Raw genomic sequence first — 19,948 nt, 5'->3', positions numbered from 1 at the left:
GCAAGGGCTGGTATTTTTGCTCATTACTACTCTCCACTGAGGTCATGTCAAGAATGGGTCAGCATAGTAAGTGCTTTTGTTAAATGAGCAAACAAATTCCTATTTTCTTAGTTTCTTTCCCTTCTGCTAGTCACAAATCTTCAGATTCTCTAAAAACTCACTTTTTACTTTTATGGCTCCCACGGCCACAGGGCAGAGGCGACAGGAGCCATTGTTGTGTGAGGGTCAGATTTTATAAACCAATATACTGTATTTGGTAGAATCAAGCATCAGCTTAGTCCCTGCCACTAATTTGGAGTGACTGATGTCTGGAGCACTAGTTTTTTTTTATTACTCTGACAGCTGGAAATGCCTTCATCATCACATTTATTTCATGAGCGGAAATGGACATAATGTTGAATCTAGACAAATAAGCAGTAAATCTTTAATATTTGGCACCCCTCTCTCTACAAGATTAATTCGTGAATTGAAAGAGGTTTGCTTTGTAATTAATGATGCACAATTCCTCATAAAGGAAATCTCCACTGTGACGGGCTAAACAATTGAATCTTCCAAATATCAGGAACACCACTTGTCATATGCTAGCAAAAATGTTTGTTATATAGAGAGGGTCAGAGAGTATGGGCAGCTGTATACCTTATTTCTATGCTTCAAGTAATGGTGAATATTTTTTTAAGATCTGTAAGTGGTGACAGCTGAATACCTGTTGGAGTTTAGGCACATAAATAATGCACCATTATTTCTTCCCAAGATGTCAGATTATAACTACATCCTGCTGAAAAAATTTACTTTTCCAAAATATATTTCATATATTTTTAAAAAACAAATACGTCAAGTTAGTTAAGTGTGGTAAACCCACATACTAACTAACTGATGTTTGTCTTCTTCATTTGGGTTTCAAAAGTTTTGAGGCATGCAGTAAGTATTACTAAAAACGGTCATGTGGCTGCTTTAGTATCAATAAATATCAACACAATTTGTTAAAAAAGCTTTAGATCATAAATACTTTCACATTCATCACTTAATTTTGTTTAATGTTTATCATATGTAAGTTTAAGCAATAATGGACACTTTTTTAATCTCAAAAGATTCTAAAGAAAAAATAATACAGGACAGGATAAAAATTTAGTACATTCAAACAGATTAGTGAAAATATTAAATATTAGGTATTGATTAATAACCTGCATATTTTTATGCCAAAATTATAAATAAAAGGTTATATAATACCACCCTATAATAATAATATAATCATAATATAATACTCTACTGTAATATGATATGCCATAGTATATACTATATATCAGGTTACACAAGACTATATACTACAGAGATCAGGTTCTATAATTATACTACAATATTATATAGTATCACTGTCAACTGTACAAAGGAGAAATGTAAAACCGTTTTACTCGTTTCTAGGAATACAAGATTTTAAAAGTTTAATTAAACATTATTACACTAAGACAAAAATATGTGATTAGGTATCTACAGTATTTTATAAGACCAGAGCATATTTTAAAATCGTCTGGCATTTTATCAATTGTCAATAGTTTAAACATTTCTAAGTTTAAAGTATTAAAACAAAGCAGCTAAGAAAACACTATAAGGAAGACTCATGCCAGACAGGACAGCCCTGAAAACTAAGGTAAACTAAAGAATTTAATTATCAAACTGTTTCTCATAAAAAAAACTAAAACAGGAAAATGATTTTTACATTACCTAACAGAAAAAATGAGTCTAAGACTAACCTGTCACATGAGATACTATATTCTTATAGATCACAATGTGCTTTACGGCTTACACATATACCACCTTGTTCTGGTAATAATGGTGTTACAATTCCCCAAAGGCATCTATTTCTACATACTTATTTTATTTAAGATCTCATATAGGTTTGAAATTAAGCCAGAGTTCTATTTAACCGACAGATAGTAAACAGGCATATCGATTAGGATAATCAATACAATATTGAACAGATATATCACAAATTACACCAAAATACCAAATTTTAAATAAAATTATAAACTTTAACCTTAAATGGAATGAGATGAAAATGACTGAGGTGAACTAAAACTTCTTTCTTGAAACCTCCTAGGTTTATCAAGAATGGCCCATCCGTGAAGGCACGCATACCCACCCTTCAGTTTGTGAGACAGAGATGAGAGAGCAGAGGCAGGCCCAGCTACACCATAATTTTTGTAAATGCGCTCACGAGAAGCAAGGTTGCGAGATGGAGATTCTACAGTGGAAAACATTGGCAAAGAAGCAGCACAGATTCAATGGAAAAAAAATTTAGCAGAGAACACAAGCAGAAACAAAGCATTTCAAATGGTATGCGCGACTACTAACTTATTAAAAAGTTTATATTCTGCTAAATTTTCCAGCAAGTTTATTATTTCTCTACAATTAAAAACCGAATACAAAGGTCAAATTAATTAATTTAGACTAATAACGACAGCGCCAAATGTGTTAGGCTAAAAGTTAAATAACATTCATAGCACTGATAAATCAAATTTGAGCATTTCTTTTCAGACTAATATTTCTTTAACTCAGTTTTCTTTAATTTGGTGCTCACTTACTTATAAATGAAAGTTTATAAGTAGTTTTTTTTTGTAAATAGTGGGAGATAAAGAGATGTTACTTACAGTTTAACCTATTGTCACCTGGTTTTCTGTATGGACACATGACTATAATTTTTCCAGTATGTATCTCAGAATGGACCCCAGTTGACATTTATGGTCAACTACTTTTCTGAGTCCATCCTCAGTAAAAAATGTTAGTGTTAATCCTAATATTTAGTGTTTGTTCTGTCAATCATATTACTGAGATACCAAATTCTGTTTATAAAAAGTCTCACAACACAAACAAAGCAAAAAAGACTTACAAGTCACTGAAAATGTTAGACACATTAATGATTCACCATGCAGAAAATGAAGTACTTAAAATTTAAAAAAATTACCTTTTTTCAAAAAATTAACAGAACCTTTAAAGTGGTCTTTCAAAAGCAGTATGCTAAAAAAAAAAATCTCTATCTAAATCTGAAAATAAATCCACTATTTAAAATTTTAACTCATGGCAATGAAAATAAATGTAATCAAGTGAGCTGAAATAAATTCAGGTAATAAGGAGATAACTTTCTTAATATTATTGAGATTAAAAAAATGAATACAACACACACTTTTCTCAAAACAGAAAAAGTAATAGTTGACTGATTCATTATTATGGCCAAGATTAAAGATGAACTATTCATAAAACCAAGAATCCTGCCATATAAGGTACTGAGCATGTATTATGTGTCAGACATTGTCCTAGGAATTGAGCATAAAATGATGAACAGAAATGAAGTCCCTACTCTTATGGAGCTTATCTTCCAGTAAAAGGAGAGAGACAATGAACAAATACACCCTAGATGGAGCGGTGATAAACCTGAGAGTCATAAGCACGCAGATGTTGGGTAATACTCCATGCCTGGATAAGACAACTTAGGTAGCAAGGCCTAGAAGAGACCAAACCCCTGGGACAGTCCTAGGAATACAGAATAGAGGAGGATGTAGAAAAGAGACTGGACATGAACAGCTGAGGTAGGAGATGATATCCAGCAGGCAAAGGAAGAAGGCGTTTCAAGGAAAAGGGAAAGATCAATCCCGTCAAACACTGCCAACAGAGCAAGTAAAATGAAATCTTAGAACTGACAGTTGAACTTAGCAAAACAAAAGTCAAAAACTGAATAGAGCAATTTCCGTGGATAAGGACAACTGCAAACACCCCCTGTAGTTGGTTCAAGAGAGAATGGTAGGAGTGGGTGGAGGGATGCAGACACATGCCAACAAGTCATGTTCCTCTAAGTTAAAGAAATGCTAAAATTTTAATATTTTTGAGCATTCTTCTTTTTAAAGTGTGTAAAACTCAAAGGCACCAGGAACTGCAAAATGAGGTCTTATGCTATTTCAATCTCCTATAATACTTACTCTGCAACTCTCACTGAAAATGTCAGTTAGGAGAGTGCCAGCTTTTGATTGGAATTCAAGGACGATTCAAACTGCCAATGTAAGGATACAGTCTCGTAGCTTGGTCACTAAAATCTGTGAAGACTGGGTTTAGCAGGCGGACACAGGAGCAGGAAATCAGAATACTATCTTAATTAAAAGCACCCGTAACATAAATGTACAAAACTACATGGACACTTATTAGATAAGATGTTAGAGGTTTAAGGACAAACTCCTGGAAAAAGTTTTGAAGCCAAATCATCCTTGAAGTCTTTCCAATACGCTACAAAACCTAAAAAGACTGGATTCCTAGGTATGATTCAGAGTGAATAAGATGAAAGAAACAACTTTTGAAAGTCTACAAAAGATTACTGTTAAATGCCTAAACACAGTAAGCTGTGATTTCACACAACACTTGTTCTAGACATTTAATTTTCATAAGCTCATGTTTAAAATACTTTGACATAGTTAACTTTTTAAAAGATTTATATCTTTCAATTTAAAAAGGTAAGTAATCCTTAAGAGATACTTTGCTATCTATGCACAGAAGAAAAAACTGATCAACTTTTAGACATCTGATGAAGATTAATCATGCTTTTTACCTTGCTTTATAGATAAAACAATCAATTATTAAATTAATGTCTGTAGAATTTTGATTTTTTTTTTTGTCATAATACAGTTAACTAAGGAGAAAAATGTTTAAAACAATATAAAAAGCTGGATTTTTTCTCCAGTACACAATTGAAGTCAACGTTGTTTGTTTGGTATAAAGTATCCCCTTATTAACACTACGGTTCTTTACATGTCATTTATTCTTTGTTTTCTTTGTTATAAATCCTGAGTATCAAGTCCCCTGGGGTACTTCATTCATTCTCTGGTCATAGAAACTCTGAGCTCATTGTAAATTGTATTTTAAAAAATTACTCCCTAGGCTAATTATAATAATAAAACAGTACAACTTTTCTTTTTAATAAGGAAAGCATTCTCATTTCAGTTGGACAAAGACAAATTGTGGTTTTGCTGTATCAGGACCTTGACCTTGTTATTGGGACAATACACTGGAAGAATCAAGGCACCTGTCACCATCTGGTGGCAGTACACAAAACTGCAGTTCTGAGATTTAGAAAGGGGCGTATACTCTTTCAGGTTTGAGTCAACAATGAAGTAATGATCTTCTTCATCCATTCATCTGTTGATGGCACTTAGGTTGCTTCCATACCTTGGCAATTATAAACAATGCTGCTATGAACACTGGAGTGCGTGTATCTTTTCGAGTAAGTGTTTTCCTTTTCTTCGGATTATACCCAGTGAATTTGCATTTAAAGCTGTCAGTCCAGGCAGCTGCTGGCTAGAGTACGTAATTATCATCACTGTCACCTTATTCTAAATCCTCCAAAACATCAATAGACAGACGTGGGGATAATACTTATACTTAGTTGTACTTATTTCTTATCTGCATGTTGTTTGGTTGCTCACATCTTTTGGCCAGGTTGAAGGTATAGTTTATATATTGTCTCCTCAATAACCAATAAACTAGTTTTTTATATGTTTAAAAATAAATAGTTTCAAAATAAGTAATTTCCAGAATATCTGAATTATAAGTTAAGCTTAACCATTTACTGCCTGTGTTAAGAGTCTATTTGTCAAAATATCTGTAGTACTATTCAGAGAAGAATGCAAATGTACAATTACCAGGGTTTAAATTGAGTGAAGAAAGTCAGAAACACTGTTCCTGTCATTCTACTGTAAACTTGACAAAATGTTATTATCATTGTTTGTGAAGGATCTATAGAATTAGGTTTCTTTCTGTATCTTAAAAAATATATACAGACATAAATGTAGATATGTATAAACACTAACAGAATGTGGAATCCTACTAAATGTATTAGAAGAAAAAGGGCTTAAGACACAGAATAGGAACTAAAATTTACTTATACAAATGTTAGTATACTAAATGAATTATAAAAGAATGACAGCTTAAGCTTAAAAATTTCCAACTTAAGGCTAAAATAGAAATAAGCTTTTCACTAGAATATAACATTCATCCATATGATACAAATGCAGAAAGGAAGATGGATGAAAATCTGTAATGATGTATTTTCAAATTGTCAGTCAACAACGCCATCTTCAGTTACGTAAATGCTAAGTATGTTTCCCACATTCGAATTATATTACAGCTTACTGGAGGCTAAGTTACCCAACTGAACTCATTTTTTCTTAAAATCTGCTTTTTATTCTGTGTATTGGCATTAGGTAAGCATATAATCTTTCAAAACAAAGACAGAAAACTGGACACCATTCTAGACTGGCTCCTTCAACTGTGATTAGCAAGTCCTGTACAATTTTACTGCCTACGTGTTTCTAAACTTGTTCCTTCTTCTATACGTCCATTGTAATTTACCTTAGTATAAGCCCTACTCAGCTCTTCTCTGGAGTCCCTGCCTCTAACGCTCTCCCTTTCTCCAGAACCTTTTTCATAATATTTTTAGTTATCTTTCACAAATATAAGACTGATCATATCATTCTTTTTGTTTAAAATTCTGCAGAACTATATATGCCTTCATCTGCTCCCTCCATTTTACTCACTTTACTCACAGGATAAAGTCTAAACTACTAAGAGTGGCTTACAAGACCCTTCATGATGTGGCCCTGCCCTCTCTAGTGTAAGAAACCGCCACTAGGACACTAACACTCTAAGCTACAAACGCGTGAAGTTTCTCAAGTGAATCATGTTTCCTAACATAATCAAATGAGTTGATTCATTTGAAGTGGTTAAAATGGTGCCTGTTATGTGGTAAATAACTGCCATGTGTTAGCGATTACCACATCTTCTCTTACCTCAAACCACCAACACTTTCCCCATGCTAACTCTGAGCTGATGATGGCTTCCTATTCTACTGAGAAAACAAACAAAACATAAAACAAATGGACAACATTCTCAAGCTGCTAACGCTACACATTCTTTCCTCTCCTGTTATGATGGATCACCTATTTCTGCTCCTACTTGGCCAACCTTTCCCCTTTGCGCTACATCCCATCCCCTCTCCCACGGATGAATACTGTTCCAGCAATCCTCCCCTCTCTCCTGCATAGGCAATTTTTCTCTCTATTGGATCATTCTCATTAAAAAACAACCCTGATGTTACCTTTTCCCCATTAAAAACCAAACCAAACAAAAATCTCTCCAGATCTCACATCCTCTGCCCTGGTTTCACTTTATGTGTTTTCCTTCCCTTTACAGTAAAACTTGACAAATTTATCTATAATAACTGTCTCCAATTTCTCTTCCCCCCTTTCTCTTGAACCCACTCTAATCGAGCTTTGGCATCTCATCCGACTAGAGTTGCTCTCATCAAGATCATCAGTGACCTCCACGTTGCTAAATCCAAAGGTCCATTCTCAATCCTCACTTTACCTGACCCATCAGCAACATCTGATACAGCCTGTCACTATTTCCTTGAAATACTTTCTTCACTTGGCTTCCAGAAACACCACACTGATTTGGTTTTCCTCCTATTTCTATGGCCACTTGTCAGTCTCTTCCCTGAAGTACCCCAGGGCTCAGTCTTTAGGCATCTTTTCTTTTCTCCCTATACCTAATTTCCTGCTGCTTTAATCCACCCTTAGGGCAACTCTCAAATTATTCTGCTATAAGCCAGTGAACTCCCAACTTATGTGTCCTTTCCAGACAGTTCCCTTGAACTCCAGGGTCTTACATTGATCTCAACTTGATATCTCCACTGGACTTAAAAGGAACCTCAAACTTAACGTATCTGATCATTTGCAAACACGGTGACAATTATTCCTATCCCTGTACCATGCCCCTTTGCAGCAACTCCAAGCAAGAAGTGAAGTCCATGTCTCCGTCCTTGAACATAAGTGTCTTGCTTTGACCAACAGAGTATGGCATATGCGATGCTGTGTCAGTTTCAAGCCTAAGCCTCAAAAGACTGTACATGCTTTTGTGTTTGCAGAATCCCGCAATGTCCATGCAAACAAACCCAGGTTAGCCCACTGAATGACAAGAGATATTTGGCCTAGTCACCCTTTTCATGCCAGCCAATCCCCAAGGAAAAAATACCTGGCTGACCTACAGATGCATGAAGGATCCCAGGCAAGATCACAACAACTGCCCTGCTGAACCCAGCCTACTCTGCTAACACACAGAATTGTGAGCTAAAGAGTGCTTGTTTTAAGTCATTAAGTTTTGGGGTGGTTTGTTATGCAACAGTAGCTTACCAATATAATGTCCAAAATTAAGCCTTTGTTATTGCCCCCCAGACCTAGTTCTCCTACAGTCCCCATATTAAATGGAAATTACATTCTTCCCAATGCCTAGGCAAAAATCTTAGATTTGCCCTCCACTATTTTGGTATTCTCATTGCTTATTCAATCTTTAGGCAAATCCTGTTGATTCCCCTTCAAAATATATCCAGTATTCCATGATTTAATACCATCTCTTCGGCTACTACTCTGGTAAAGCCACCATCATATCTCACCTGGATTACTGTGAAAGCCTCTCAAACTGGACTCTTTGCATGACCAGTACTTAGAAGAGTGCCTGAGATGTAGATGGTGGTCAATAAATATTTTTGAGTCAATGGATCCCGAAAACTTAGCTCAGGCTATTCTTAGAGAGGAAATACACCTGTAACCTCCTTCCCCACCCCCACTGCTGCCTGATAAATTCCTATGAGTCCTTCAGCACTCTGATTAGGGGCCACGTCTTTGTCTAATGCCTTCTCTAACCTTTCCTAGCTGAGTCAGCAGCTTTTCCTCCTATGTTTCCAATGCATCCTGTGAATATTGCTCCTCCAGACTTAAAATAATGCCATCATTTTTTTCAACATGGCTGCCTTCCTCAGTATTCCAAAAGCCCTTCAATATCAGTGATAATATTCTCTTTACGTTATTGCTCCCTATAGCCTAGCATAGACTAGACATTTAACAAACACAGGTAAATAGATGATGGAAGAATAAATGACCCATCTGAAGAAGAATGGTAATAAAGGGTGGAATAAATTTAGTAGCCAATAAGGAGATGGGAGCAAAGGGAGAGACAAAAGGTCAGATCTGGTCAGGAGAAAGCAAACAGATGCACTCGGGCACACTGTCTTATAAACAACAGCAGCGTTCTCTGTGGTCTAAATTCCTAGGATGAAGTGAGGGCTGATGAAGAGGGAAAGGAACATGGTTCAAAGCTTTCCTACCACAGAGAAGATGGAGACACTGAGTGAAGATAAATTCTGGCCCGTGACTGAAATGACAAGGATTTGTAGGGATGCTAGAGATGTTAGAGCCCAAACTGAAATAAATATATTGGCCATTGTGACAGATGCTATCGGTTCAAGTATGAAAAATTTTACTGCACTTGACTATTTGATTTTACGAAATCTTTGTTGATATCATCCTTTAATTTTCCTTAACAAAAATTATAAAGAGGAAAAGGGTCTGAGAAATCAGCTTAGTGTCACAAAACTAACTGGAGGGAGAAGAACAGAGATTAAAACACAGGTCTCCTTCCCAAGTCAAGGGCTCCATCCACGCCACAGCTCACACCAGGCAAGCAAATAAGTAGACAGATTCTGGGCTGGGATTATAATCCAGGATAAAAATGAAGTCTAAGTCTTAGAAAAAAACCTGGCTTTTATACTGATATTCATACTAACATCTGAATGTAGTGTTACCATATGAATTAATCTCAAAGCAAATAATGAAGTTAAGCTGTGAAAATGTACTGAGGAGTAGCTAGGAAACCTCATTTGTGCCTTTCCTGCAACTCACTCCACAGAGAATAGACTGCTCTCTCTGAGACTGTGATTGCCTCCACTTTTCCTTGGAGCATGAGAGATGTTAAACGTTTGCATCAAAAGGCAATATCAATATCAACAGATAATGTTTATTAGGCACCTCATTTTATGGATGAGGTAAAAAGGGCTCAGATGCATCAAGTAACTTAACTAAGTAAGTGGCTGGAGAGGAAATTTGAGCTTAACGTCTTTCCATCACTACATCTTTATAAGCTAAGTAAGTAAACACAGTGCTTTAGTATATGTTAGTATTCTTGAACACAAACCAATATGCATGCAGATACTCAGGTGGACTCTTTTGTCACATTTAGCAAAAGTTTTGTCTCATTTGAGAATGTGATTATGGGTATAACAGAAAAACTCGTTGCAAAGTAACCTGGAGCTCTCATATCTGGGCTTGAAAGTACGACATACTTTGATATATATATTATATGTTACATATTTAAAATCTCTGGGAGAATCGTAAACTGTCTTAATGTTCTATTTACCATTTTTTTCTACAAAAAAAAATAAAAGCAAATTATTTAGCTCCTTGGACAGTAGCTAGAAAATGTTTATATTAAACACAGTCATGTGAAATACAGTTTTTCAGCTGGAGGATCTTTCGTAAAATTCCATCAGTATAAACAGAATTATTAGATATCCCATCATCACATTATAGTTAAATTTAATTACTACTGAAGTATTCTTCCTCTATTTTGAAGATGTACTCTGAGTAAATACAGGAATATTAATCATAAGATAACAAGAAACGCATGATCTTAAACTCATAGTTTACACTGAAGAAATGATCATCTTAGGCATTTACAGTCAATAAATACTCCCTGAATGCTTATGATGTGTGAGATATTGTCAGAGGATACGGGACTTAAAATAAAATGATGCTTTCAAAAGAAATGAGGAAAGATAATGAAAATATAGAATGTAGTATTCTTAAAAGAAAGCGGGCACCTGTATCATTCCCCACCTCAGTCCACTAGAAACTTACTGCCAAATTGCTTACCAATTCTAAAACCTACATAAATACTTTTGAAATAAAAAAGTAAATTATGGGCTTCCCTGGTGGCGCAGTGGTTGAGAATCTGCCTGCCAATGCAGGCGACACGGGTTCGAGCCCTGGTCTGGGAAGATCCCACATGACGCAGAGCAGGTGGGCCCGTGAGCCACAACTACTGAGCCTGCGTGTCTGGAGCCTGTGCTCCGCGACAGGAGAGGCTGCGACAGTGAGAGGCCCGCGCACCGCGATGAAGAGTGGCCCCCACTTGCCACAACTAGAGAAAGCCCTCGCACAGAAACGAAGACCCAACACAGCCATAAATAAAATAAATAAATAAAATAAAATAAAAATTTTAAATTGGCTGCACCAGTTGGCAGTCACACGAGTGGCATGTGAGGATATCCATTTCTCCTCATCTTAAAAAAAAAAAAAAAAAAAAGTAAATTATGGTACAGTAAAGGAAAAGTTTATATACACATCTCTCTTCTCTCTCATGCCTTTGCACACATATAAACATGGTAAGACAAGGAAAATGTGTGACTTTTATTTCTATAATTATTCTATTTTACTAGAATAACAGTGGAAGTAATTTGTATGTATGCATGTATAAAATAATTTTGCAACTTAAAAAAATTACCAAATGAATTTAATGTGCCAGATTATTTTCAACTCCAAAGATGAATTTTAAAAAACCCCTATGTTTCAGGGGAAAAAAAAAACTAAAGAAATACTGATTAGTAATGCTCATAAAGTTGACATGTGGAGCAGTTTATGTATGTCCCTACTTTATGTATGTCATCTACTTAGCTGGGAACTTGAGTTACAGTATTTAGGAAACCTTTTCCTTTTAAACCACGCTACATTCTTAAACTATGAAGGGGAAAATAACCAATCCAAACAAAGCTAATACTCTGGATGCTAGAACCAAATGGAAACAGAAATTTTAAAACTGTATGTTAAAGAACAGATTTTTACATTATTTATTAGTAGGCAAAGCTAGATATTTAAAAACATGGCCTCCTTTGTAGTCAGGAGAACTGGGCTCATGTTCTGACTCTACCATTTCCTATGTATGTTTCTAGGGCATATCGTTTATCCTCTTTAAGCCTCCGTTTCCTTAACTGTAAAATGGAGACATTATCTCAAATGAGGATGTATTAAAGTGCTCAAGGACAGTAGTAAGTACATAGTGGTGACTTATCAGAATAAGCAAGAACTAGTAAATACAGTCTTCTATACATAATATTTTATTCAATATTTTAGAATCACAAAAGTGTAAGACAAAATCGATTCTCATTTTACTAATTAGTAAAGGGAAGTTCAGTATAAATAAGCCATCTTCTAAAGCAAGATGAAATGCTAGTGTGATGGACGGCAGTGAAATTCAGGAAAGAATTATCTTACTCAGGTAGTTTTAACTCTGCCATATTTAATTTTCCTATGATGTAATTACTACAATTCTAATATATCTATAAAACATTAAACTATTTTTAGATTCCATACTTGTTTTTAGTTGTGCTAAAGATTAAGCCTTCTGGTTTCTGGAATTGGGTAGTCAAACTTCAGTGATATTCTGCTGAGAATAAGAAGTCTGTATCATTGGAGTACACGCAAGTAATGATTCAGAAAACTGGTAATTTTGAGACATTTCTAGGCCATGATTTCAAATTTGCTCCAAGATGGTGGTAAAGGAAGTGGTGGTACTGATAACACTTAGACACAATATGAACAAAATTATATGGACACAATGTCAGTTAGAAACCTATTATCCTTTAAAAGAGGCAAATCTGATTTCCTTATGGTCTTTACATTTTGTTTTACAATATTTTATTAAGTAATTTGGTAAAATAAAAACAGTAATTATAATTTTTTTTAGAGAAGTTTTTGAGAAGACTTGCAATAACCCTTTAGGTAGAACAAAACAGGTCTTATTCCTTAGTTCTCTTGTCTGCTGCCACTATGACATTATCAGGGTAATTTCTCTTTTACAATTTTATATTTAATATGAATTTTCTGCCTGGTTATGATGGGTTTTTTCCATTTTATTTCCTTGTCCTTACCTTTAAAACTTCCTGCAACCTGGGTACATCTAAATGTAAAGTGTCTGTCACTCCATTAAATGGGTAAACTAAGTCTTCACTCCTCTTTCATTCTTCTATAATGCTTATCAAGGAAGAAAAAACTATTTCACACACATGACACTATTATGTTTCCTTGAAATTCTTCTTTTAAGAGACATTAAAGTGAATATTACACATGAATAGAGATGATTAGCTAGAAATTGATACTACTTACATTTACAAACTAATTTCATTAATTGAACTTGCCTAATGTATAGTACAAACCTAAAAAAGTTTATACTCTTGTATATTCTTTTCCTAAGATAGATAATAATATAATTTGCTAACTATACACCACCCTGGTTCCTAATAAAAACTAAACCAGCTGGCATTCTCTTAAGTAATCCTAATAATAGCTATAAAAGTATTTTTGTAGAAAAATAACTTAGGTCTAAGTGTGGATGTATTTTATTAAAGTAAAGCAAAGAGGTCATGCATTTGAATTCAAACAAATGGGTGTACAAGCTGAGACTTCCAAAAACTCTCTCAATTCAGTGAGTGTGTTTATATACTGTATAGCCAATATGTGAACTGAAGGCCAAGAAGAGCATATTGTTGTCATACTAGGAGGCTTGAGAAGTTTATGGGGAAGCCTCAGGAACTTATTAAGAAAAAAGAAGACTCAGGTAAATGTAATTTGTTTTGGGTCTGTTTTCCAGATCAGTATGAACTACTATCATGGATAAAGGGCTAGAACAATCCTAGAAGGCAGAACTGGAATCAACTGATTGGTTTAACTTATTAAGAACAAGAACAACAACAACAACAACAAAAAGCAAGAGAAGAAACAACAATGTGAGAACATTTGGAAACCTAAGTTGCTATACATTTCACAGACACCAAATTCACTTAAAAGAAACAAACAAACCTGCCCAGTACAGCCTCTCCTCCACCCACTGGTATAGTGAAATAGGTTCATTCTCTTGGGGCATCTCTAAGTAACAAAAATTCAGTGTAAAACAAGGAAAGTTATCCTTATAACTGATGCTTACCATAGTCGTGCATATTATAAAAATTTTTTTTAAATCAATGTTTTCTTAATATATTTTATAGTATGATTTGCTTATTCTGGAATTAGAATAGAAAACATAAAAGTCATATTTTAATAACTACACTTAATAAAAAAATGTGATTAAAAACAAATGTCTTAGCTGCAGAATGTCTTAGGTCAGAACAGCTTAAGTGCTTCAAAAATGTGGGCAGGGATAACATCCTCATTAAATAAAACCAGTTAGGTGAGTTGATAAATAATTAGTAACTGATAAACAACTCAGAACAAAGCTTCAGAAATGGTTTGATGAGGCAGGTTAAGGCTGACAAGACTTACTCTGAAGCTGAGGCTGCTGGAAGGAAAGGGGCTGTCCGAACACAAATGGGCTGTGGACTAGGGAAGAGGGAGGTTTTGCAGCTTGATCAAAGATGGAAGGAGCTGGGAGATTGGGCCGTGACTGAATGGAATTCAATATGGCACTCAGTTGGTCACCTGCAGTGGGCAAAACAGTCAAAACTACAACTTGTTATTAATTAACATCCAAAATGGCAAAGTAAATGGTGCTTTATGACATTCAGATAAAGTTAAAAACTCAATAAAACAATGCCAATTCAGAACTGTTGTGGAAGTTGGTGACTGCTATTCTCAAATTAGGGATCGAATGTTGTATGTTGTTTTAATAATGGAAGCACCCCAACAAATCTTATATAACGGCTCACCTACAAAAACAAATCCATTTAAATTCATATACAACATCTAGCAGCAGCATGAGAGAATACAGAGTCTATGAAGTAAGTACGATAAGTTGATTCAATACCATACAAGTATAAAGGAAGATCTAAGTCAATGATGTCTTCTGTGCAGTACTTGACATTGACTATTATCACCCTGCCTCATACGCAGTACACTTCATGCAGAAAATATGCAAATAATATGAACAGTTCAATGTAGGACTGAAGGGAGGCAAAGTATATGTTATTAACTTAATAATACATTTATATTACAGTTATAAATTAGTATTTTCTTTTTTAAACTTGTTATTGCCAAAGAAATTATATATTTTTAAAAGCATGAACTCTTTTGCTTGGATAGGCAATGTAAAAATTTATAAAAGACCTATAAAAAAAAAAGGAATATGAGGTACCTTATTTGAATAGTATCTCAAACATGAATTCTGATATTTTCTTCAAAATTAAATACAAAGGACATTAACAGAAAAGTACTTTTAAAAATATGAAATGATATAATTGGATGGATGATAGCTCCTTATTTATGAGAATATAAATATTAAATAGTTTAAATGATGCTGAAGAAGAAGGGTGGGGGGGGGAAACCATATCCAGACTAACTGATGCAGAAACCAGAAAACAGTACCTTTCCAGGCATATTCTCTAGATATAATAAAGTTTCATAAATAAAACTTTAAATGAAACACCAACAAGAAACAGATTAATATGGAAAGAACTGTGTACACAAGCTACATATCTTTACTTAAAAAAATTAATGCTGCAGATTAGAAAAGGATTTTAGAGGTGATGAAGAATTTTATAAAATTGTTTTAAGGAAAAAGAATTTTTGCAAAAAACAATTGCTTGATGTTGGATAGCATAAAGAGTTAAAGAAAATGGGAACTACAATTAAAGGTAAGATAATAAATAAAGATTAGATATATTTAATCAGATGAAAGTTTCTTAATATTTCTTCACTCCATCTAAATATTTTAAAAGCCTATTAAGAAGTACATTTAAGAAGTGCTATTTTTGAACAATATTAGCAAAATCACTTTTAAAAAGTAATACATTATTTCTAATTAATAACAAATGTTCTCAGCAATGTTTGTCTCTATTGAAAGTTGATTTTTATTCTTATGATGTTTTAACAAATTCTGTTTTAAAGACTGATTTAATGTGATAGCCACCAGGACAATTTAGACATTTTAGAGACTGAAAGCATACAATTTGAATTAAACATGGCTTTAAAACAGATTACTGTACAAGTACATAGTGGTAAGTAAACACTGAGATTTTAATTTAAGGACTGGGAACGGCAGAAGGAAAGGGACATGAAGGAAACACCACAAAGCATTTACCCTACTTAAGCATGAAGGTCTAGTTTAAGTTAGTTGAAATCTGAGCTACCAGAAATGAGCAAGCAGATAGTACCCAAGCCTGTAGGATAGAACAACCCAATGTAGGAGGAAGAGCCAAAAAGAAATCTTGTAGCTAAGGCTTCCTTCTTAATAAAAATACTTTGTGGAAAGTAATAAAGGTATCAAACAGAAAGTGGTTTTATTTTAAATTGAATATTTCCTCTATACTGATGTAATTCTGTATCTTGTTGACTATTTCATTATTTCACTTGCTCTGCAAGTCAGGTATTAAAACAACTGTATTTGTGTCTGGAAATCAAATCTCATGAATTAGTTTAAATAACATTTTAAAGTAAAAGTATTTGCATGTAGCCTATCTTCTCCTTCCTACCCATTGTCCAGCTGTATGCTACCTTCTGACAGTATCGTCGATTTTGAAGCTAAGAGTTAGGATCAGGTTATAAGAAAGCATGTGAATGTGTCCAAATTTACATACAAATGGAATTTTGGATGAAATTCGAGCATAAATTACTCCAAAATAATTATTATTTGGACTGTCCATGATGCTGGTCTCTTCTATTAATGCAACCCAAACAAGTTGTATACATTTTATATCCATATGGCCTAGGGGTTTTGTTTTTCCTTTTACAATTTTTTGGTTTCATTATACATACCAAACCTAAAGTTATCATCTCATGTAATTCGAAATTAACTAAGATAACTTGATTAGACATTGAAAACCACACGTTTAATAAAGCTGATGTGCAATATTACTTAAAAATATTACTTAAAATATTTTGATTTTAAATGGATCATTTTGGAAAGTTCTTTTTTGCTCATTAACATTTAATAATAACTGAATGATAAAGAAAAGTTCTTCTACTGGATATAGTGACACAGAATCTTTATGATGTGAATTCAAAATGAGTGTCTACAAAATGAGAACAGGTAAGCAAGAACTATAAACTTAAGCTAAAATGGCTAAAACCAATACTGTAAAAAGAACACCGTCGTAAACATTTTGATTGTTTTCTAGGAACAAACTTAAAGTTTTATGGGTGAACAGTAATACAAATGGTTATAAGAGAAGGTAATAAAAATATTACAGTTAGGTAAGTAAAAGACTCACTTAAAACACTTACCTTTATTATTTCCGAGTCCATAATCAAATCCTTGGGCACTGCAACTTGCCCCTTTATTAAAAGCTTGTACTGAGAAAGGGCTTGGAGGAGGAGTTTGAGAATTTTGATCCAGAAGAACTTGTTCTACAATAAAAGGAACATCTATAAAATTAGTTTCTTATGTGCTATTCCCCATTTATAAAGAGAGAAAATTGCAAGAAAGATTTTTATGATGGTTAAATTTTAAAATAACCTCACATTTAGATTTGATAGTAGGTCTACCAATTAGGTCACTGACACCAACAAAGTATATGACAAAATCTTTGTTTTCATCAATCAAAATCACTATAATATTTAGAAATGGGATATGCTCTTATGGAGTCAATTTGCTTTTATTGTGCTATTAACATTTGCTATTATTGCTTTTTTTTTGCTTTTATTGTGCCATATATATATGGCAAAAAATCATTAAGTGATCACAGAGAAATTTAAACTTCTCTTCCACCTCTTTTCGGGTTGAGTATATATCTTAGTAGAAACGATATCCTAATTTAAGAAGCATTTTATCTAAAAAGAACCTTCTACCTTCTAAGTATTTGGGAATACAATTTCCCATGGTAAAACTCACTCCTTAGTATAGAAAGTATTTTACATTTTAACAATAATAGCTAACCTTACCATCTGATAGCTTTGTTATTTCTTCACTTAGCTTTCATATAGAACTCATAAAGTATCTTCACTTTGTAAATGAGAAAACCAAGGCACAGAGATATTAGGTAATTTGGCCAAGGTCATACAACTGAAAAGTTAAGAGCTAGCATTTGTACCCTGGCAGTCCAGTCCCAGAGTCTACTCTTACACATTATGCTCATTGCTAGTTAAAATGATTACTAAGCTAGAAAGACCCTGACAGTCACTTAAACCATTCTCAGATTATTTAATTATGTCTTATATAAACCTGATCTCGCTTTAGGTTATTTTCATTTATATCTGAATATCCCTATATAATGAAAATGTTTAAGAATTTATGAATATGTAATAATTATATATGTAGTAAGTATACTGTAAATGGGAAAGTTATTTTGTAAGATGTCTGATTTACATGAAATGAAGACTTTTGCTTTTCAAAACATAATGAAGAATAGTTCTACCATCTCAGGACATTATTTTATGATGACATCATCTGTGACTAAGAAACACTGGTCTGTAAAGACAAGGGAGGAAGTAGGTTCTCAAATTGGGTTCAGTGGATTACTGATGCAGTGTGGTGTAATGAGCACAGCATTTGAAACATGAATGAAGATTCTGGCTCAAGTCTCTCACCCGCCCTGTTTCCAGTGGTATAACCATAGGCAAGTCATTTTAAATTCTATGAGCTTAGAAATGTAAAATGAAGATTATATAACCGATCTCAAAGGCTTGCTGCGGGGAAAAAGAGGAGAATGTTTAATGTACCATGTTAATATATCTAAACGTACTCTGTCATTCACACAAATTCCACACCTTTCTTGAATCTATTTATATACTATGGCTATATTACCTCTTGGATAATAGTTATTATAACTTTATACTCTTTTGGATAAAGAAGCATATTCATTTAATTGTCTGACCCTCTCCTATAAATTCTGGGATTTGGTAGAAAAGTCTATGTTGGGCCTATCCACTTATTTTGATGTCCTAACTAATACTTTTGTGACTCAACTTGTATATTTAGAAAATTTAGTGAGCAACTAGTATGTGTGAAAACTGCTTTAGAACTAGGAATACAAAGATAAAAAACCTGTGCCTGTCCACAAGGGACTCACAATCTGGGTACGAAGAAATAAAAATTAACTTCAATATAATATCAGTTTTGTTCTAGTGGTGAATTCAGTTCTTTAGGATGAGAGGTAACTCTTCACTCTGTGAGAATCAGTTAAAGCTTCACCTAAGTGATGTCATGGTCTGAACAAGATTTCGCCACCAGGAGAATGAAGAGAAGAGGACAAAAAGGAAAATCTTTTATTAAAGGAGATCATTGTTGAAAAACGGTAAAATAAAGTTTAAAGCTGAAACTCTAATAACAAAATAGGAAACCCCCAGAAGAAGCTAAGCATATATTCAATGCTCCTTTCCTGAGACAGAATTCAATAGAATGAAATTGCCTGGGAGAAGTACTACAATCAGTGGTTTGAAAACTGAACTTCCATTTAGCGGTAGAAAGAGTAAAAGGTTTAGCCCCGAACTGGCACAGAAGAATTATCATTTAAATTCATATTAATGAAATAAAAAGCATGTTTTACAAAGACCAATTCATATGTTTCACATTTCCTTCTAATTCTCTTCTTTTATGTGTATTCATTTAGTACCTATGTATTTTACATAGGAATTTTAACAATTGCAAGATTTTTAAACCTTTAGTTTTGATTTTACTTAAAAAATAAACACACAGAAAAGTTCTTTACAACAAAAGAAATACAGTACACTTTAAACTTCTGCACTGCAAAGGTAAATCGGAATAAATCACAAATTTAAGCCAACTTGCCATCTTCATGTCGGAGGTACTGGTTTCCGCCTCTGTCTCTAGCTAAGGACCATGCCTCTCCTTCATCACTCTCACAGAACTCTACCATGCTGTTCTTATCCAGCTGCACCCATGTACCTTCAGAATTGGTTACCTAGTACATAACAAAAAGCATGATTGATTGGCTTGATTCTTTCAGGGCATTCAGGCTGAAAACCAGCAAAAAGTTTAAGTGAGTAATTATTCCAATAAATCTCTATCATCAAATTAGTTTCTGAAATTAAGACCACAGCCTGAGGTAAGACAGAAATCAATAAACAGTCTTGTAAAA

At 34.0% G+C, this 19,948-nt stretch overlaps 1 protein-coding gene across 14 annotated transcripts in view; it reads right to left on the bottom strand.

Annotated features, from left to right (window-relative positions):
- The window catches only part of MYCBP2 (MYC binding protein 2), a 272,533-nt gene that overhangs the window by 49,262 nt on the left and 203,323 nt on the right, over window positions 1-19,948 (bottom strand). For 8 of the 14 annotated variants that reach the window (XM_057532563.1, XM_057532564.1, XM_057532569.1 and 5 more), the window contains 4 exons: window positions 19,639-19,771; window positions 17,136-17,258; window positions 14,241-14,420; window positions 2,138-2,239 (listed from right to left, as the gene is read on the bottom strand). In XM_057532563.1, coding sequence (XP_057388546.1) covers window positions 2,138-2,239; window positions 14,241-14,420; window positions 17,136-17,258; window positions 19,639-19,771 — 538 coding nt within the window. The remainder of the gene's footprint in view (window positions 1-2,137; window positions 2,240-14,240; window positions 14,421-17,135; window positions 17,259-19,638; window positions 19,772-19,948) is intronic. The other 6 variants (XM_057532573.1, XM_057532577.1, XM_057532574.1 and 3 more) reach the window with 4 other exon arrangements.

Source organism: Balaenoptera acutorostrata, chromosome 18 (assembly GCF_949987535.1).
Source record: "Balaenoptera acutorostrata chromosome 18, mBalAcu1.1, whole genome shotgun sequence".
NCBI lineage: Eukaryota > Metazoa > Chordata > Mammalia > Artiodactyla > Balaenopteridae > Balaenoptera > Balaenoptera acutorostrata.
This window is presented reverse-complemented; position numbering and strand designations above follow the sequence as displayed.